Source organism: Notamacropus eugenii, chromosome 1 (genome assembly GCF_028372415.1).
Source record: "Notamacropus eugenii isolate mMacEug1 chromosome 1, mMacEug1.pri_v2, whole genome shotgun sequence".
Lineage (NCBI taxonomy): Eukaryota > Metazoa > Chordata > Mammalia > Diprotodontia > Macropodidae > Notamacropus > Notamacropus eugenii.
In genome coordinates this window covers 309,403,585-309,425,272 of record NC_092872.1, presented here as the reverse complement: position 1 = coordinate 309,425,272, position 21,688 = coordinate 309,403,585, and the positions used below count along the sequence as shown (strand labels likewise).

General features: G+C 42.5%; 2 protein-coding genes across 2 annotated transcripts; one reads left to right on the top strand and one right to left on the bottom strand.

Moving 5' to 3' along the window:
- Window positions 1-2,747: 2,747 nt before the first annotated feature.
- Window positions 2,748-4,472, top strand: MGAT2 (alpha-1,6-mannosyl-glycoprotein 2-beta-N-acetylglucosaminyltransferase). Its single transcript, XM_072629475.1, has one exon. The coding sequence runs from the start codon at window positions 2,914-2,916 to the stop codon at window positions 4,249-4,251; it is 1,338 nt and encodes a 445-aa protein (XP_072485576.1). The 5' UTR covers window positions 2,748-2,913; the 3' UTR covers window positions 4,252-4,472.
- A 777-nt stretch (window positions 4,473-5,249) lies between these two features.
- Window positions 5,250-20,529, bottom strand: DNAAF2 (dynein axonemal assembly factor 2). The gene is given in 5 exon segments (XM_072629472.1): window positions 5,250-7,032; window positions 11,314-11,451; window positions 18,011-20,250; window positions 20,253-20,379; window positions 20,382-20,529. Coding segments are annotated over 5 exon segments (3,042 nt in total). The 5' UTR covers window positions 20,415-20,529; the 3' UTR covers window positions 5,250-6,528.
- Between the last annotated feature and the right edge of the window lie 1,159 nt (window positions 20,530-21,688).

The following is a 21,688-nucleotide window of genomic DNA, read 5'->3' as shown; positions in this document are numbered from 1 at the left end:
GGTGAAGAATGCTCCATTGTTATCCTAGTAAATGTCCTAATACCTTCAGGACCAAATAAAAAACATCTGTTTGGCTTTTAAAGACCTTTTCAACCTTCACCCTTCCCACCTTTCCAGTCTTACACTTTACTGTCCTTATCCATCTTTGGACTCCAAGGCTTTTATCAGGTTGCCATCATGGGTGGAATGTTCTCCATCTTCATCTCTACTTCTTGCCTTCCTTCAAGACTCAGCTCAAATTCTACCTTCTGCAAGAATGTTTTAACAGAGATAGAATGCATTATGAAATGCAAAATGGATAACTTTGATCACATTAAACTGAGAAGTTTTTGCACAACCAAACCCAATGCAACCAAAATCCGGAGGGATGTAGTAAATTGGGAAAGAATTTTTACAGCTAAGCTCGGGGATAAAGGCCTCATTTCTAGAATATATAGAGAACTGATCCAAATGTATAATCATACAAGTCATTCCCCAATTGATAAATGGTCAAAGGATATGAACAGGCAATTTTCAGAGGAAGAAATTAAAGCTATCTATAATCATATGAAAAAATGCTCTAAATCACTATTGGTTAGAGAGATGCAAATCAAAACAACTCTGAGGTACCACATCACACCTATAAGATTGGCAAACATGACAGAACAAGAAAATGATAAATGCTGGAGAGGATGTGGGAAAGTTGGAACACTAATTCATTGTTGGTGGAGCTGCGAGCGCATCCAACCATTCTGGAGAGCAATTTGGAACTATGCCCAAAGGGCTACAAAAATGTGCATACCCTTTGACCCAGCAATATCGCTACTAGGACTATATCCCCAAGAGATCATAAAAATGGGTTGACTCTTAAGAAGCCTCACCATTTGTGATGCTTGTATTGACAAGCGAGCCCAATAGAATCTCAGCTAGACCAAGTCAGAGCTGGATTAAATCTGACGTCATGGAAGCAAGATGGAATTTATATAGAGAGGGACCGTGGGAAAGATCTAGAGGTGCTCTAGTAGTCTGGGAGAAGAGCCTAAGGAAGATCTTGATAAGACTTTTCTATTCCTCTTTCCCTTCCCCACCTCCTCAAATATTTTACTTTTCCACCACCTCTTCCCATCAGCTGTCAGAGTCCCAGTTTGTCCTTTTCCTTCCCAAAGAGTTCTTTTTTTCAAATTCCAAACCTTTGTTATTAGATTCACCTCTTTTAGGTGAAATATTACACCAGATGGTAAAATATAAGATATACCTCAGAAGCTCCAACATTCTTAATCACCTTCTTACAGTTAGTAAACTGATTTATACCTTCATGGCATTCGATTTTGATTACCTTTAAAAACATTTTAATTTGCTTGACTTCTTTGCATGTTTAGATTTCTTCAGAAAGTTTCTGATTTCATTGGAGAAGCTCATGTTTTTCATTAAAAAAAAGCCATTTTGCAAGACAGATTAGGGGTACAACCCAATTTCCCTTTGCTGTTCTGCATAGTTCATGAAAGTATCTTTTTGAGACACCGGTGGTACAGAAATGAGAGCTCTGGAGTTTGAATCTGAATCTTTCCATACTGTCTCTAATTTTCTAGCTAGCTGACACTAAGTCACTTACTGTCTTAGAGTCTCCTGTCTTCACTTGTGGAATGGGGATAACAACACGACGGTGAGGAGCCAGACACTGAACATTACTACATTTCTTCCCGTAAGCAGTCTTCTTCAGCTTGCTGGCGAGGGCTGTCTGTCCTCAGCCTGGGCCCAGAGCTCGCCTAAGTTAAAGCAGGGTCACAGGACCCAAGACTGGAGCTGCTGAAGAAGTAAGCTTGCCCAAGCCCACAAAAACATGACAGGAACCTTCAGCACCGTTGGAAAATGGAACATCTAAGCGGTCCAGGCAAACCCATATGCTCTGGCTCAGAAGACGTGCTTTCAACTTCTACAGCGAGAACCAAGCCCAGGCGCCAGAGACGCGTCGTTGTGTCCCTCGGTCGCGGGTCCACCAACGCCAGGGGGCCGGGTTTTCGCCTTCTCGCCACGGAGATGCCACGTTCCCACCGCACTCACACAAGTTTCCTGTTCCTCGGAAGCTAGGCTTTCAAGGATGACGTGTCGTTGTTGCAAAGGTCAGCGGCCAGGCCCACAAGGCCCCCAGACTGGGGCTCCGTCACCTCATCCGGCGGGCTCCCCGAGCACATCGGGGCCACCTGAAGCCCCTCGGGCTGGCCCCGATGCAAATCCTACCTAGGCACCTGCGCCCCAACTCATTGCCCTGCTCCTGACGGGAAGGGGTGGGACTAAGAGCACGGAGTGACGGGGTCCCCGCCCAATGGGCTGCGGGAGGCCTTGGTAGAGCGCCCCGGGACGTGACTGAGAGGCACCAACCAGGAGGGAGGGAAGGCGGGCTGTGGGAGGGAGGGCAGGGCCGTCTGCTTGCCGTGTCACTATCTACGCCGCCGAAGCTGGAGCCCAGCTGCCACCTGCGTTGCTCCGCTGGCAGCGAGGAGAGGGCTGCGCGACGATGAGCGCGGAAGGGGGACAGGCTGGCTTGGGGAGGAGAGCGGGGCGAGGGTACTGAAGCTGCGGCACGCTCCCTCCGGACCCTCGGTACTGAATGGCGAGAGCGCGGAGCGCCGAGAGCCGGGTCTCCTAGCGGCTGGGAAGCTGCCGCTGCTGCCGAAGAGGAGCATGGGCCGCGCCAGGGCGGCGTGGGGCCGCTGAGGGCTGCTGCGGCTCCGCTGCCTCGGGCCTCGGGACGGCCCCAGCCCCCACTTCCCGCCGGGCCAGGGATGAGTTAGCCCGGGGGACTGCGCGGGGCTTGGCTGCTGCTACGGGCGGGGACTCCGGCGGTCTAGCGCGCCTGCCGAAGCCAAGGCTCCGCGCGGCCGGACGCCGCTAGCTAGCCCGCTCCCTCCTCCCCGACCCGCGGTCCCGGAGACCATGAGGTTCCGCATCTACAAGCGGAAGGTGCTGATCCTGACGCTGGTGGTGGCCGCCTGCGGATTCGTCTTCTGGAACAGCAACGGCCGGCAGCGGAAGAATGAGGCCTTCGCCGGCTCGGCCCCCGCCCCGGCGCGAGCCGCAGGCCCCGGCGACCTCCGCAGGTTCCCCAACGGCACGGCCGCCCCGCCGCCCGAGGTGGACAACATGACGCTGGTCTACCGGTCGCTGGTGTACCAGGTGAACTTTGACCAGACGCTGAGAAACGCGGCGCCTGCCGGCGGCGAGAAGGCCGGCGGCGGGGCAGGAGGCGCCGCCGGAGGCCCGGCGCCGCTGGAGCCCGAGCTGGTGCTGGTGGTCCAGGTGCACAACCGGCCCGACTACCTCAAGCTGCTGCTGGACTCGCTTCGCAGGGTCCAAGGCATCGGTAACCTCTTAGTCATCTTCAGCCACGATTTTTGGTCGGCCGAGATCAATCAGCTGATCGCCGGGGTGGATTTCTGCCCGGTGCTGCAGATCTTCTTCCCCTTCAGCATCCAGCTGTACCCGAACGAGTTCCCCGGCCACGACCCCAAAGATTGCCCCCGAGACCTGCAGAAGAAGGCGGCTCTGAAAATGGGCTGCATTAACGCGGAGTACCCGGACTCGTTCGGCCATTACCGGGAGGCCAAGTTTTCCCAGACCAAGCACCACTGGTGGTGGAAGCTGCATTTTGTTTGGGAGAGGGTCAAGCTCCTCCGGGACTACGCCGGCCTGATGGTTTTTCTGGAGGAGGATCACTACCTGGCCCCTGACTTTGTTCACGTGCTCCAAAAAATGTGGCCCCTGAAGCTGCAGGAGTGCCCCGAGTGCGACGTGCTCTCCCTGGGGGCCTACTCCGTCAGCCGGAGCTTCGTGGGCAAAGCGGACAAGGTGGAGGTGAAGACCTGGAAGTCCACGGAGCACAACATGGGCCTGGTGTTGACCCGGGACACCTATCACCAGCTGATGGAGTGTGCGGACACCTTCTGCACCTACGATGATTACAACTGGGACTGGACTCTTCAGTATTTGACTACAGCCTGTCTTAAAAACTTCTGGAAAGTCATGGTTCCTGAAATTCCTAGGATTTATCATGCTGGAGACTGTGGCATGCACCACAAGGATCCCTGTAGACCATCCACCCAGAGTGCCCAAATTGAACTACTCTTAAACAAAAACAAACAGTATCTGTTTCCTAAGACGCTAAGTATCGCTAAAAAGTATGCTATGACTCCTCTCCTTCCACATGGGAAAAATGGAGGGTGGGGAGATATTAGGGACCATGAACTCTGTAAAAGTTATAGAAGACTGCAGTGAAAACTGCACCAATAAAAATGAGAGTTTTTAAAGGACACCAAACTGTATAAAATGATTTAGGAACTGGTTTCTGCTTTAATACAAATAAACATTCTTGTCAAAAGTGTTAAAAAAAAATAGTAATCTTTTTTAAAATCCTAACTGCAAAAGGTAACATGAATTGAAAATTGGAAGGGCTGAGGAACAGAGAACACATTATTAAAAATTCATCTTATTACAAATTTATGTGGATCTTTGCATACTTTTTCACTTTGAAAACCTCTTTTAAATACTGAAATTCATTTTTTTAATTATAAGAAAATAACTAAAATTATTGCTGGGCACTGCTTCACTGGCTTGATAATCCAAACATGACGGGGTATTTATTAAATAACCTTTTCAAGAACAGTAATTTTTAGAATGGCAGATAATCTGTACCTAATGTTAGAGGAAGACCTGCTTCACAGAACATCCTTTTTTTTGGTATGTATTTGATATGGAAAGCTTAAATAATTGTACATCATCTGTAGAAATACCTGGGGTTTGTTTTTAATACTGCAAAAAAAAAAAAATCCACATTTTTGCATATAAAAATCCTTAACCATTTTAGGTCAGTTTTATTATCATCTCAAAGCCAAAATTTAGTTGACAAATGTTTTTTGAAAGATCTTTTTATTTTAAAAATCTGATGTTAACTAGTTCTTTAGAAAACATGGGAGTACTAGAAAGAATACTAGACTTGGAATCAGAGGACCTGGATGTGTGTGGCCTGGCTACACCTAACCTCTCTGAGCCTCAATATCCTCTCCAGTAAAATGAGAAAAAAGTGTATTACCTACCTCTTAGGGTGGTTGTGAAGCTCAAATGAGCATGTGCATGTGAGTTTGAATTGTTAGCTACTAAGAATGTGTAATTTAATAATTCTAAATTTCAAATAATGCCTCTCCCCAACAAGAGTACCAATGAATTAGTCACCTTTCAGAAGAAAACCTTAAGCTTTCAAATTACCCAACCACAGAAAAGAGTAAAAAAATTTTAATGGAAACTTAAATTTGATCATAAAGACATGCAACCACAGTACTGACATTTGTTAAATGAAACATTTACTCTGTTGGTTTTTCAAAACTGGAATTACATTTTTTAAAAAGACAAATTACAAAGACTAGGAAACATAGAAGCTTACTTAAAATATTCATACACAGAGTAGTTAGTAGAAAGTTTCAATCTTATACAACTGCAGATGAATTAAAAAATTACAGATAAAATGCTAGCATATTAAATAAATTACATGGATTTTCATTATTACCACATTCCATTCAGTTGAGGAGGAGAAACTTTTGCCTCTCATCCCACACCTCATCACCTCTAGAGATCACACCAGCTATTTCAGGTCTGGCCTAGAATTCTTACTCAAAAATGTTCTGAGGAGCCCAGATTGGTTTTCTGGGTTTTCAGCTACTCAAGGGGTCAACCACTAAGGATAGTCCAAAAAAGTAGACTCATCTCTGGACTGGGGTTAACCAGCAAATATGCTTTCCTTTCTAACTTTTGTTGTAACATTAATTTTTTATTGAGAGGGTCCCATGCTTCTGAGACTCGTGAATTAATTATTGTTTGGTGAAAGTTTTACTTGCCCTTTTAACTGTATTGTAGGGGATTAAATACTCTTCATTTCTGACTTTTTCTCCTGTTCCAGGAAACATGAAAAATTAAATTATTAAATAGGAAAATGCAAAATGAATTTTTTATACTCAGAGGTTCTTTTTATCCCTTCTGAGCAAAATTCTGGAGCATATAATGCAAGTCTAGAATAATTAGATAAAATCTGTTTAAAACATCACAGTTTTAGCATTCTGTCCTAAGTATTCTTGAGAATTCTTTAATGAAGAACAACATTCCAATTTTATGAGTACTTCAAGACAAAATAATGGTCAATAGGTACAATAAGAGGAAAAAATATACAGTGTTAAACTTTACTTCTAAAATTCAGAAAACTCAAATAATTTAGAAAAAAATTAGGGGAATTGGTAAATCCATTTCCTTTTATGTTTATCAGTATTTATAAAATATTAATTGAAAAATTAATATGATGTAGCTAAAGGTTTGAACTGCTCGGGTATATAATTAGTTTAAAAATTTATCTCTGAAAGTAATCAGATAAATTATTTACTATTTACTGGTTTCTGCCAGACCCTGAATTTGATGTGAATTTAGATATGAGTTAATTGTTACAGGAACACAAAATTCTAATGATTTTAACTGAATGAGTTTTGACTTGAATCTGATAAAATCTCCAAATTAATCCAAGTCATATAACAAAGAATTCTGAAAAGTGAATGCACAATTAGTCACATGTTCTTTAATAATCTGTACACTTCCATCCTTCATATCAGTTTCTTTTATACTTTGAAGTATGTGATCTTCACCCAGTTCTTTCTCTTCCATCAATGCTGGTTGTTTTATAGTTTGTTTTTCATTATTTGAATAAACAGGAATTTTTTCTTTTGTGAAAACCAGTTTGGACACTGAGTCAGATTGTTGAGATTTTTCAATAACCTCTGTAGAAGCACTAGGAGGTTCATGTTGCAGGCATGGGGCTGACCCACAACTGCTCTTTTTTAGTGCTCTATCTGCTGTATAAGGATCAGGAGGTTTGGTGTTTCCTTTTCTATGTTCTTCTTCAACATCAGTTGTATTGTTACTGTTTTTTGTTCCAAGTATATTTTCTTTTTCAGTCAGATGGCTTATATTAAATCTTTCTTCCATTTCATTAAGCTGATCTTGGCCATCTACTTCTTCTGACTGTCAAGAGAAATAAATGAATTGCTTTTTGAAACAAAACAATTAAATGGTAGGTTTTTGTTAAAAATGACTAAATATTAAAACATGTCATCATCTCTAAAAGAATACATTCATTACTACAAATTCTGTATGTTAAAGAAATCAGAAAATTTTGATCTGGATTGGTAGTATGTTATTTCTCTATTAGTTGTGTAATCTAATTGCCTCCAACTATGAAGATGCCAACCCATCAAGCCTTGCTGCTTCTAACTATGTCTTCTCATAACTTTGCAGTAAGGGGTATGCTAATGTGCTGGGGACTTTTCTTGAATTTTCTTGCCAATACAATACCAAAAGGAGCACAAAGGGAAAAAAACAAACACCTTCCTATTTCTTCTCTTTTTTTGGAAGTTGTAATGATGAAAAAAAGAATATAGATACACCAAGTACTTCAGTATAGGGAATAGTTTACTTACATGACTTCACTTAAACATTTTTAAAGAGGTTAGTTAATTTTACTAAGAAATTAAGAAAAAAGTAAGAAAAATATAAGAAACCTACAATGTGAGATGAATAAAGTTGCAAGCAACTCAAGCTTTAATACATTTCTAATTTGGTTTGGATCCTAAACAGATACCCAGAATTCTAGCATGAGGTAGATTTTGTTCACACCAATTCCAAGACAAGTAAAATCTTGAAACTTTCCCAGAACCTGCCCCCTAGTATTATTTACAAATGTAAAGTCAATATCTCTAAGCCCTCATAATGTTGCACTTACATTCTTGGACCCTTGGCTTTGATGAGTTAGTGTTTTTGTTCTTAGAAACCTGGATGAAACAACCTTTAGGCACTTTTCTATATGGCTTCTAAAAGTTTCTTCCTCTGGGAACAGATGAAAACTCCATCATCATTCTGGAAATGCCTATGGACTTAGACCCCAGAATCCTTACCTTTACCCATTTTCTTTTGGCCATGTTTGCATATTTTCTCTGATGGTCATGTGGCTTAGATCAGCAAATATTATTTCTCTGAAGTCTATTTGTCACAATAAAAAGAAACCAATAATCCATGTTACCTTTTGTGCTTCCGACTGCATGCTGTCTGAGGAATACCTCTGGCTCTCTCTCAGCTAATTTACAGAAATGTCTGACATGTCCTGAACTTTTAAAATGTCCTGAGCTCAATGAATGAACAATAAAGCTAGCTCAGGTTACCAGCCTCATCCACTTCAACCAGTTCTTTTTCTTTTTTTGGAACTTTTATGATATAATTTTGCAACATCAAAAATACTTTTAACAAATATTACAAGTGATAGCAGACATAACTCATAAATGAGTTAAAGAGTTGCAGTATTCCAACTAAAATGTTATTCCATTTTTCTGTGATTAATCAGAGGCCAAATCAACAAACATAAGATTTCATTCATAGTTCTTGAAATAGGCACTAAACAATCACCAAATGGTTTAACTGTCTAATACTGAAAACAAAAATAGTAAAATATAACAATTGTCTAAATAATTACTTTCATTTCACAATGTCCAGCCTACTTATTCAGGACCTCATTGGTACTGGCACCCTTATTTAGTGAGGAGTGGTCTGTTATTTTTTCTTTATATCCAGATGGCATTTTGTTGTTGTGAATCTATCTGTATTTGAGCAGGATTTTAATAAATTACTACCCTAAAGGGAGACATAATTCAGCAACCTGGTTATAGGAAAGTACGCTAGAACAGAGAAAGATGTCAGTCGCCTACTGACCCTGGAAGCACCTGTCATCTCAGTCCTGCTGACAAGTTAGGAATAAGAAACAGAGATTTACAACTGGATTGGAGTGGGGGGTTGAGGTATTTAGGAAAGCTTGGGCTAGGGTGAGGAGAATCCGCTTTGGGAACAGTATTGGGGCTTGAAGCTCAGGGTAGCCAGAATCCTAAAGGCAACATTTCTTCCTCCTAGATCACAAGCTCTCTGAAGAAGAGAAGAAATCATTCTAGCTAAGTCAGTTAAGAGAAAAAGCTGAAGAAGCCAACACTTTGCTATTAGGATGTCTTTACTCTCTATGTCAGACTAATGCATTTACTCCAGGCAAACCCCTAGATCACAAGCTCTCTGAAGAGAAGAAATCATTCTAGCTAAGTCAGTTAAGAGAAAAAGCTGAAGAAGCCAACACTTTGCTATTAGGATGTCTTTACTCTCTATGTCAGACTAATGCATTTACTCCAGGCAAACCATCAAGGAGAGAGATCCCAGGTCAACGTAAGACAAAGATTTCAGAACCTGGAGGCATTGAGATCTCTAGTGCAAGAAAGCCTAAAGACCAGAAGAATAATTTTTCAAGGACAAATAGGGAAGGCTCTTTGCCATTCAGACAGCAAAGGAAAAGGGACAGAGACCTTCCATAGCTCATCATCAGTGATATTAAGGTTGAGAGAGGTGACTGAAAAATCTTTGTAGGTTTGGAATCCCAGGAAAGGAAGTGGAAGAGCAAGGAAATAAGTACATCATAAACCTGAGAGGGGATAGAAATTCTAGAAGGACTAATACTAGAATATAAAAGGAATGTCTTGTCCAAACTTTGTTTCCCCTTCAGGATCTATACATGGCAGGCATGTTTATTGTATTTTATTAGAATATGTGACCAAAATGAAAACTACCCTGACTGAAAATCTAAAGCTTGCTATAATAAAAAATACAGATAGTATTAACTCTAATAACAAAGTCTAGAAAGGAAAGAGAAAGAAAGCTTAGAAAATTTAAGTTTAATTATCTTTTAGATTTGCTCTTTTCAGCAATGCAATGATCCAAGACAATTTCAAAAGACTCAAGATGGAAAATGAGACATAGTTCAGAGACAGAACTATGGAGTCTGAATGCAGATCAAAGCATGCTATCTTCTCTATTTTTCTTTCTTGTGGTTTGTCCCTTTTGTTCCAATCCTTCTTTCACAACAATGACTAATGTGGACATATGTTTAACATTACTGTACACGTATAACCTATATCTAATTGTTTGCTATATTGGAGAGAGGCCAGGGAGAAAAATTTGGAGCTCAAAATTTTACAAAAATGAATATTGAAAATGATTTTTACATGTAATTGGGAAAAAATAAAACTACTGATTTAAAAAAAGTTTAATTATCTTTGTTTTGGGCATGAAAGCCCATCAAACTAAGTATTAAGATCAGTGTGGAAATCATAGGATTTTGATTAATTTGTTTAGCATCAGTTAAATACATCACCTTCTTTCCTGGTCTCCCTGGTATGAATAGCTAGAACGGGTCTACATAGCATGTGGAAAGTCCTGCCTCTCCCACTCACTGGGAAGGAAACCCATTTAATCTCTCCTAGCCGCAGTTTTTCTCTTCAGTAAAATGGAGATAACTGTATCCCCCATTTCACAATGGTGTTCTGAGGTTTAAATGAGAAAATATATGTAAAATTCTTTGCAAACTGACATACGTGTAAATTATAATATAATTTGTGGATTATTGTAAGAAATTTGTTTATCACCTGTCATAAATCAAGTGTTTTCCCTGGAGAAAACTATCAGTAAGATACTCTATTTAACTGTTTCTTAACATTGGGAATCAACATAGTATAGCGTGGAATAAGAAACTGGACTGAAAGTTAAGAGCCCTAGTTTGGGGTCTAACGCTAATTTACTGTATAGGACTTTCGACTCCTGTGTCTCAGTTTCTTAATCTGCAAAATAAAGGAATTATACTAGATAACCAAAGGTCACTTTAAATCCCAAAATTCTATGACCCAGGAACCTAAATTCTAGGTCAAGTTCTAGCTTCTATTGTACACCAGTGCGAAATTCTTTAGAAAGGCTTAAGTTGTATGAAACTCATGAATATTTTCCACTTCAAGATCAGCAATCAATAAACATTTATTAAGTGTCTCCTGTGTTCCAGGTTCTCTATGCTAAGCAAGTTTCTCATAAAATAAGTATTAATAAATAATTATTAAAATAACTAAAGAACTGCACAACTTAGTAGTACATGTTTCAAATTAATTCAGTTCCAGGATTAGAAAATAAGATCTAGACAGCATTGTTGTTGTAGCTTATCCTTCATTCTAGTCTCCCACTGCCTCAGGGCCATCTCCAGATAGCATTATTTTATAGTTATAGCATCAAGGACAATGCATTTTTCTTTTAAGTGAAATTTAAGTGTAATTTTCATGTGTTTAGTTATTGTTTAAATGATGAATACATTAAAAGACACTCAAAGGGCAAAAGTGGGATTATTACACTTTAAATATTTCACAAATCTCTCCTCTACAGAGTTCACCAAAATTTTACCTTTAACTGAATTTGGGTCTTCTTATCACTAACTTCAAGTACTTCAATTAATGGCTGGGTTTGGGGGGCTGACTTATTGACATTCAAGATGCCTTCAAGAAATTCATCAACGTTTTCTTCGATGACAAAAAACCTTTCCTGAAAAAAGAAAAGTGATATTGTGTTTAAATTCCTTTAGTGTTATACATGAACCATCGTTTAACTTGTTTACCTTAGGTTCCTCATCTGTAAAATAAGGATAATAAAAGCAATTATCTCCCAGAACTGTTATGAAGATAAAATGAAGTAATACAAATTAACTACTTTGCAAACTTTAAAAGTATTACCTAAAATGTTAGCTATTATTGTCCTGTTACACTTGAATCACCGGTACCTAAAAGTTCAAGAAGACACAAATTTGAGATTGGAGGGCAACTTAAAAATGTACAGTTTTGAAAAATAAATTTTCTTTTTACATCATATAAAATTCTCCATGTATCTTTCTCCCTCCTCCTTCCAGAGGGTCATCCCTTATAACAAGGAATAAGAAAGAGAAATGATTATTCAGTAGGGGTCTAGGTTTTAATCCAGGGTCTTCTCCCTGCTTCTTCTTCAATCATCATTCAGATATCATCTCCCAATATCCTCTCTTTAACCAATCCTCCTTTGATCCACCCACCCCCATCAGCTATCAATTAACTGCCTACGCATCTAGGTGTCCAAGTGGATACAGCACCAGGCTTGGAGTCAGGAGGATTTGAATTCAAATCTGGCCTCAGACACTTCCTAGCTGTGTAGTCACTTAACCATGTTTGCCTCAATTCCTCAACTATAAAATGAGCCAGAAGGAAATGGCAAACCACTCTAGTATCTCTTCCAAGAAAACCTCAAATGGAGGCACAGAGAGTCAGACAACTGAAATGCCTCAACAACAATGCCTGGAACATAGCAGGCACTTAAAAAATGTTTATCAACTATTGATTTTTTGAAGGGGCCAGGTTATGAAGAACTTTAAATGCCTCTAAACTGAAGATTTTTTAAGTGGTCCTGGAAATAACAGGAAGTCACTAGAGTTATTCACTGTAGGGGGAGGTTGACAGGGTCAGATCAATACTTTAGGAAAAAGAAAAACTGTCCCTGCCTTCCAGGAGCTTACAATCTAATGAAGAAAGACGAATCAAAAAAGAAAGTTGAAAAAGGAGAGTGGAAACCAAGCAAGGTAACAGAGTAACAGATGGTAAATGAAGGAAGCTGGAAAAGTTTGAGGCCTCTATAATGGCCTTAGGAGGAGGGACTGCCCTCTAGTCCTCCAATCAGAAGGGAGAGACAATTGGCAGCTAGTGGACTGATCCTTAGGTCTGGAGTCAAGAAGACCTCAGTTCAAATCCAGTTTCAGACACCCACTAGCTGTGGGAAATCCCTTAACCTGGGCTTGCCTCAGTTTTCTTATCTGTAAAATGGGAATACTTGCACCTACCTCGAAGGGTTGTTGTCAAGTTCAAAGATGCTAATAATTAAACATTGTTTTTAAATGTAATTGGGGGAAAATAAAATACTAAATTTTAAAAAAGAAGAAAAATGAGCTAATAATTGTAAAGTGCTTAGGCACACAGTAAGGCTATAAATGTTAGCTATTATCATTATTAACTGAGGGTGTTAAGTATCAAAGCTGAATCAACCTCCAAGATGATGAAATTTCAGGTGAAGAGTTTATCCTGGGAAAGGTCCTTTCTGATCTTCCCCAGCTTTTTATTTTACTTCCTTCCCGCAAACACTAATCCAGATATTGAACCATTAACATCTCAACTATTCAAAGCAAGCCACCCAATGATCAAAGTTCACAATCAACCATTTGATTGTATTACATAATCCATATCTCCACATTTTCTCCATAAAAAAATAGTATCAAAAGTTTTGTTAAATTCTAAGTAAACTTTACTTTTTCAACTAGTTCTGTAATCCTGTCAAGAAAGACAATGAGTTTAGTCTGTCAAGGTCTTTTCTATGTGTTCTTCAACCACTTGTTCAATGATACATTCTAAACTTTTTTTCCAAGTATCAAAGGCAAATTCTCAGGCCTATAGGTGACAGCCTGTGTTCTCCTTTCTATACCCTTTTCTATTCATGTGATATGCCCCTTCTGTTTTCTCCTCTCCAGACCCACTGATCAGTCCACTTAAATCACCACCTGAATGCGTCACTGCCATATGAAACTCAACATATCTAGAACTGAATTATCTTTTCCCAAACCTGCTTGTCCTCCTAACTTCACTGTCTCCATGGTACCACTACCTTCCCAGCGTTCCATGATTCAACTTTTTCCCTTATCTAACCCCTTACCTGAGGTTATTCACACATACCCCATTCAACTCTCCTATCCAAACATTTACTAAGTTCTGCTTCAGTTCTCAATATATTTTTATTCCTTTATTATCCTCTTTTTTCATTCCCACTGCCACTACCCTAATATAGACAGGTCCTCATTATCACCAGTCTGGACTATTATTACAATTCAGTCATCCCACTTCTACTTCCCCAATTTTTATTAATCTTTCATAGAGATATCAGGACAACCTTTCTATCTCTAATGCACAGATCTAGTCATGTTACTCCTTGGCTCAAAAACATACAGTAGCTTTCTACTTGTCTATCAAATAAAGTTAATTAAAGTTCACATATAGATGGTGATTTTTAAGGTCACAAAGTGCTTTTACAAACATTAGATCCCACTGGGTCTTTTTCAACTGACATCTAGAGGCAGACTAATTTAAATGTAGGAGACAGATCTCTAGTGACTCCAAATCCATTACATTATGCTATCTCTTAAGGACCTCCATAATACGGTACCACTCCATTTTCCAAACTTTCCTGCATTATTCTCCACCATTATCAAGTTGGACTAGACTACTCTCTGGGCCATTCAATCACTTCCATTCCTTTGTTCCTTCATGTTTGAAATGTCCTTCCTTTCCTTTTCTTTTCTGAATCCCTATTCATCCTTTAAAACTCAATTCAAATGCTATCTCCTCACAAAGCTTCACCTAAATCCCCCAGTCAGCAATAAATGCAAACCTTAAAAGTTTGATATAAATGTAGGTCAGGTGTTTTATATACTTAATTTCATTTAATGCTCACAGAAATCCTATGAGGTGGACCTTTTTTTGATACTTTGATGGATTTATGACCTCAACCTAGGCTCACTCTCCTAAGGTACAGATTACAACTCATACCCTCCTGTACGATTCTTGTCCATGTTCTCCTGACAACTTTCCCCAGGAGGTCCACCCGACATTCTGGGGGCTTTCTCTAGAGCCTTTACAATGAACTGACATCAATGGAGCTCTTGTTTCATAACCAGCCAATCTCCTTTTCAGTCATAACTTTCCAATGGGATCCTTTACCATCCTTCTCTTGAACAATTCTTCACCTAGAGCCAGGCAGTGTCACTTGAATTTCTAAACTTGACTGTCATGTTCATTCACCACATAGATCCAAGTCTGGTTTCTACCCTCACATCTCTGAGAGAAATGCCTCTCTCTCCATGACTCTAGCTCATTCACGCACTCATCATTTCTTATTGAAGTATTCTTACAACAGCCTTCCAATAGGTCTCCTGACTCAATTTTCTCTTCATTCTAAATCCGTCCCACAGCTGTCAAAAAGATCATTCTAAAGCCTGGGTCTGACGATGTCACCTCCCTAATTCAATAAATTCCAGTGGCTCCCTATTATCTTCAGATCCAAATATAAAGTTTTCTCTTTGGAATTTAAAACTCTTCAAAACCAGGCTCCTTCCTAACTTTTGGGTCTTCTTACACCTTTGTTCCCCTTCATACACTCTATGATTAAGCTTCACTAGCCTAATTGCTGTTCCCTAAACAGAATACTACAGGGAACCTAGGTGATGCAGTGGCTAGAATGCCAGACCTGGAGTTAGGAAGACTCCTCTTCCCAAGTTCAGACCTCAGACACTTACTAGTTGTGTGATCCTGGGCAAATCTTTTAACCTTGTTTGCCTCAGTTTCCTCACCTGTAAAATGAGCTGGAGAAGAAAATGGCAAACCACTTCAGTGTCTTTGCCAAGAAAACCTCCAAAAGGGATCATGAAGAATCAGATGACTGAAAAATGACTAAACAACAAAAAAACAGACCACTCCATGCTCTCCTAATTCTACACTGAGAGTACCCATGCCTCAGAAGAGTGAAGTCTAATATGTTCCAGGCATTCTGCTTTTTAGCTTGTATGGAAGACTAGACTCATATCACAGCTTCCGCAAAAACCCTTTCTCAGATCCAAGGTTACCTTCCATCCACTCCTCATAGATCTTGTATGCCCCTAGGTATTTGCAAGCTGTCTCCCCCATTAAAATGTTAGCTCCTCAAGGGCAGAGGATATTTTTACCTTTCGGGTGTATCCCCATATCTTAAGCACGGTGGCTACCACATAGCCAGTACTTAATCAATGCTTATTCAATAACTGGTCATATATTGCAGTCTACTTATGCCTACCATTATTTTAATTATTTAGACACTATTCACTTTCCGTCACTGACATCTGCTCTGGCTTTTAAAAGTCTTTATAACCTGACCCTTCCAACTTTTCCAATTTTCTAAGACATCACTACTCTCTACAAACTCTGCAGTCTAGTGACACTGATTTTCTTGCTGTCACACAAGACACTCCATCATCCAACTCCACAGATTTTCATTAACTGGAACTCTCATGCCCAGAACTCTCTCCCCTCCTTATTTCTACTTCCTGGCTTGCTTCAAGTCCCAGCTAAAGTCCCACTTTCTAGGAAAGGATCTCCTTAATGCTTCTCCCTTTTCTCTGCTGATCATTTCAGATTTATCCTGTATATATCGTGTTTGAAAATAATGGTTTTCATCCTGTCTCTCTCACTGAGGCAGTTAGGTGGTAAAGTGGATAGAGCTCTGGGCCTGGGTTCAAGACCTGAGGTCAAATACAACCTCAGACACTGTAGCACCAACTTGATATTCACAGTGCCCTACAGTAGCTATGAAAATGCCCCTGCAATTCTGAATCACAAAATATAACAGACTCTCCACATGGCAGATAGAACCAAAACATTTACTGAAACACCAGAAAGCCAAATCCCAACACGAAAAAGCCAAATTCACAGCAACAAAGAAATCTATAGACAACAACAATGCAGGGGGCATCACCATTCCCAAGCCTTCCCCGTGCTAGGGCCTTCCCACAAATGAACAGCTCAAAGCCTGCTTCGTCTCCCCTTTAGCTCTAACTGCTGTGTCCAACTTCCTCTCAGATCTGTTCCACGTGTTCAGCAAGCTCCTCCCACCACAGACTCATGTGACTCAGGCAAGTCACATGGGCCTATTAATGGATGGGAAAGATCTTTCCATTATGCAAAAATACATTAACAATACAGACACTAGCTATGAGACTCTGGGCAAGTCACTTAACTTCTGCCTCAGTGTCCTCAACTGTAAAATGGAGTGAATAACAGTAGCACCTACTTTACAAGGTTATGAGGATCAAATGAGATATATGTAAACTGATTGGTACATAGCAGGCACTTAAAAATGCTTACTTCCTTCCCTTTCCCATTAGGGAATAGGGAAAATTTTAACAGGAGTGAGGAACCTTTGGCCTCTAGACCAAATATGGCTCTCTAGGTCCTCAAGTGCAGCCCTTTGATTGAATCCAAATTCACACGTTGCCTTGAGGCTGAAGGTTCCCCATTCCTGTGACACTATGAGATCTTAGAGGGGAGGGGAGGAGGAAGGAGAGACTGTTTTTGTTTGTTTCTTTATTTGCTTTTGCCTCTCTTTGTATCCCCAGGGCTTAGCAGAGTGCCTGGAACATATTTGACTTCACTCTACTGAGGCATGGGATCTCTCAGTATAGAATTAGGTTTACTTATTGTTAAATTTACTGAATAGTTTTATGTTATTAATTGTAAAAGTGGATAAGTAGAATGTTTCATAATTCTCTCTAAAAATATTTAAGTTGATTTCTACTTACTGTAATGGAAAGAACTCTAGACTTAGCATTAGATGACCTGACTTTGAACCCCATTACTGGTTACTAATCTATATTACCTTGGACAAGGGCAAATCAGAACTTCCCTGGGCCTCTGTTTCTTCATTTGTAAATTGTAGGCCCTGGACTAGATTTATAAATTCTATGATTCCAGACGAGAGTGAGACAAATGACTTTAAAAACTTTGCCTCACTTAAATCCAATTCAAGATTGATCCTTTTGGGAAAAAAAGGTCTAAGAACAACAAAGGACAGTTAACTTATTTATCTCCAGAAAAAAGTCATTTATGTACTTAACATCTAAGATTCAAAGATTCCAAACTAGAAGGTTTATGCTTAAAAACTAGAATCCTTTGCCCTTAATTAACCCTGAAGATGAGTTTCAAAAACTGGGTACAATGAAACTCAAACAAAATAATTCAATTTTTCCCCTCCTGCGTTAGGGGATATATTCTTTGCTTTCAGCTCTCTGTTTAGTTCAGTTTTTGTTCATGCTAGATAGATAATTAAATAAACTATGTAAACCACCAAAAATTTGTATTTTACATCCCCCATCATTTGTATTTTACAGATTTGACTCTACATCATTAAAAAATATTTCAGAATGCACTTATGGTACAACGGGAATGCATACTAATTTTGAAAAATGGGTCTATTTTAAAAGTTATAAAGGAGAAAGGAGAACTGTTACCTGCAAACAACTGTTGCTCAAACCAAAATACCACTTTTTCCAGTGCCCATAACTCTCTGGAGATTTCGCCAATTCTATCACTGTGTTGAAGGAAGAAATATTAACTTTCCCTTCTTTGGTGCTCAATTTATTTTCAGGAGCAAACTGCAAAATGAATGAATAAGAAACAAAATCTTGTGTGGAGAAGCTAAGTTTGTATTGCTGAGGACTCAAATCACTCTGAAGGCTTTGTGGCTGGACTTGAGGCACTTGGATTAACAAAGTAAGAGACTTTTCATCTTGATTACACTGCAAAGGAGGGCACAAGGGTTTCCCTCCATCAGTCTCTGAGAAGTTAACTGTTTCTCTAGGCTGAACTTTATTTGTATTCTCTGGAAGGCTTCCACTTCCAACAGTGGTTTCCTCTTTGGGTTCTCCTGGTGAAGCTGTATTCTCCGGAGAGCTCGGTATCCCAGAGGATGGTACCTCCTGCCTGCCTCCAGACAAGGCAGGCTCCTCTCCTTCAGTGCCATTTGATAGACTTGCTGTACTAACGCATGGCTGCGCTGAAGGACCTAGTGGACCTGCATTCCCTGGTAAACTCCGTGCCCCGGAGGGTGGCACTTCATCACTGCTCTCAGGCAGGGCCACGGTCTCTGAAGAAAGATCCTCTTCATCAGGGCAACGTGGTGAATTTGCTTTAATAGCAAGTGCCAGCCCTGAAGTGTCTGGTGGCATGGTCACCCTCCCCGTAGCCTGGTCCTGCGTGGTGCCCTCCTGGGGGTCTGTCCTTTCTTCACCGGTCAAAGCCCGGGAATTCTCAGGCTGAGGCTGGAAAGGAATGAGGGCATCTGAAGAGGTTTCTTGGCTGCAGTCCGTAAACATCCTAGCACCGTGCAAGAGCCTGTCAGACTGGCTTCCCAACTCCTCGGACGTACGCACATCGGACCCAGAGCCATCCGTTCTCGGCATGTCTTCGCATCCTAAAGGCCCCACCAACTCTTCCGCCCCTTCTGGCTTCAGAGGACCGCTTACCGAAGCGGAGCCCCGGCCAGCCCCCTCCACAGTCTTCTCCCCCGCCTCCTCCGCCTCTCTCCTTTCCTCCTCTCTTTCTGTCTCCTCCTTCCCCTCGTCTTCCTGCGGGCTCAGGTGTTCTAGGCTGTGCTTCGGGGGCACCACGGGCAAGGTAACGACCAGCTGCCGCTTGGCCTTGTTGAACTGGGCGCTACCTTGGCTCTCGTTTACCGGGTAAGGAAGCGGGAGGCGAAGGCTGTAGTCGGGCTTGCGGGAGTCGAGCGCCAGCTGCTTCTCGGTCACCTCCAAGACCGCCTGTCCGGCGGAGCGCAGCAGGGGCAGCTCGATGGTAACCACCAGCTCCCGGGGCACCGTACTTGGGCAGGAGTCCCGGGAGCACCGGTAGTCCTGCAGGTCCACGTGGTGTCGCTGCACCAGGCTGTGACGCGGCACGGTGGGGGCCGGCTCGGGAGGCTCCTCCCGGGAAGGCGTGGAGCCCTGGGGCTGCGGGGCCGGAGGCTTCTTCGCCGCGTCGGGGTAGGGGTAAGGATAGGGGAAGGCGGACAGGGGGTCGTCCCCGGACCCCTCCCCCTCCGGCGCCCGCGGGGGGCCCCCGGGGAGCGGCGTCCTCAGCACGGCGGCCTCGGGCGTGCCTTTGTATTTGATCTTCAGAGTCTTGGCGTTGCGCTTATCCAGCTGCACGCCGAACTGCTTCTCCACAGCCTCCAGGGCCGTGGAGTTGATCATGCCCCGGAACCGCTCGTGGCGTCTGCCCAGCGACAGCGAGTCCGGGTGGAAGATGACGTCGTAGACCTTGTAGCGGGCGCCCTGGCGGCCCATGTACTCGCGGCCCGGGGCCAGGCTGTAGGGCAGGGACCAGAGCCGGCCCCGCGCGGAGCCCTGCGGCCCGCCGCTGCCGGGCTGGCTGCTGGGCCGGCCCAGCAGCGGGTTGCTGCAGATGTTGACGAAGCAGCGCTGGGCCCCGTTGAGGCTGGTGCGCAGCACGTGGCCGGGCTCCGGGTGCAGGAACTGCACCCGCACGCCGCGCTCCCGCTCCAGCGCCGTAATCTCCTCCTCGTAGCGCCGCCGGTTCTCCGGGTCCGACAGCTCCGCCGCGTACTCGCCGAAGAGCCGCCGGAACTCGGGGTCCTCGAAGGCGCTGGTGAGCTTCTTGACCTCCTCGGCGCTCAGGTCCAGGTCCTGCAGCAGCGAAGCGGGATTCTCCGAAGCCATGAGATTTATAGGGAGGGGGAGGAAGCCTCCCCTCGCCTGCGGACCGGCCGGGCTCGGGGCAGGCCCCTAGCAGTGCAGCCCGACTGGCGGAGAGGACGGGTTAACGGGGTTACCGGGGCGACCGCTGATTGGTAGCCGCAGAGGGCGGGGGAAGCGGGCGCGAGGCTGCCGTTGCCATGGGGATGGACGGCTTCTGTGCCCAAACATTACGGGTGGGCAGAGTAGGAGCCCGAGTTTGAGTCCGGGCGGGCCTAGGAGTTAAGAAATCCCTGCTCTGCCGGTGTTTCTGTCCAGACACTTATCGTAATTCTAGAAAATATCACCTTCCGGCCTATTGGAGAGTCTCCATTAAATCACCTGTTTATGTTTAATTCTAAAAAAAATGTGTAGGAAACTTAGCCAGCCTAAGGATTACCATTGTGTAGAGAAAAAAAATCTGTCTCTATTTCATTTGGGGGCCTTGCCCCATACATTCACATAACAGTCGGTCTCTCAAACATTAAGCATCTGCCATAGGCTAGGCACTGTGTAAGCGCTGGGGGAACCAAGAAAGTCGAAATGGGGCTCCTGACCTGAAGCAGCTAGCAAAATAACGGGGAAAAGACGTTCGAAAGACGCTGACAAAGGGGAGGAGCTGGATGGTGCCCAGAGGAGGGGCACAAGGAAGCCCGGCAGGCCGGTGGGTCGACTCCTCAAACGACATGTCTGGGAACGAACTTTCTGACGTCACCGGCTCCAGTTAGAAGAAGGGAGGGGCTGCAGGGGCGGGGCTGCTGGGGAGCTGTCAGTTTCAGAGGAAGATCAGTCTCTCTGGACTGCAGCCAGGGGAATCCCCACATGCCAGAGTATCATGTAACCTAGATTCAGCTTTCACCCCAGTCCTAGTAGATAGCCTGTTGTCACTTTTCTAGCTTTAGAAATGCAAACTATCTGAGCAGAAAGGGATCTTAGATAAAATCTAGTTCACTCCTTATTTTTTCTTTTTTTATTAATCTGCCCCTCCACAAACCTGCTTCCCAAATTGATCCAATTAAAAAAATAATAATAACATCCTTTAAGGTCCTCAGTATACAGCTGTACTGAAACAAATTTCCACCTTGGTCAAGTCTTAAAATGTATTTCTGTGCATTTTAAGTTCATCATCCCTCTTTTTTTGTATTAGTGATTTATTGCTGTGTTGATCAGAGCGACTTTTCTCTATAATGTTATTGTATAAGCTGTTCTGGTAGTGTCCCTCTAATTTTTACTACTTCAGGTTTGTGCAAAAACTTTTTAAATTCCCCTTTACCTCCAATATCCTGTTATTGGACAAGTCTTGTTGACTCAACTCAAACATCTCCAACATCTAGCTCTTTCACTAACAAATCTACCACTCTCATTACTTCATTTTCTTACATTGGAAAACATTGATCTATATTTTTATTCACAGCTTGAAATGAACACGGTATTGCC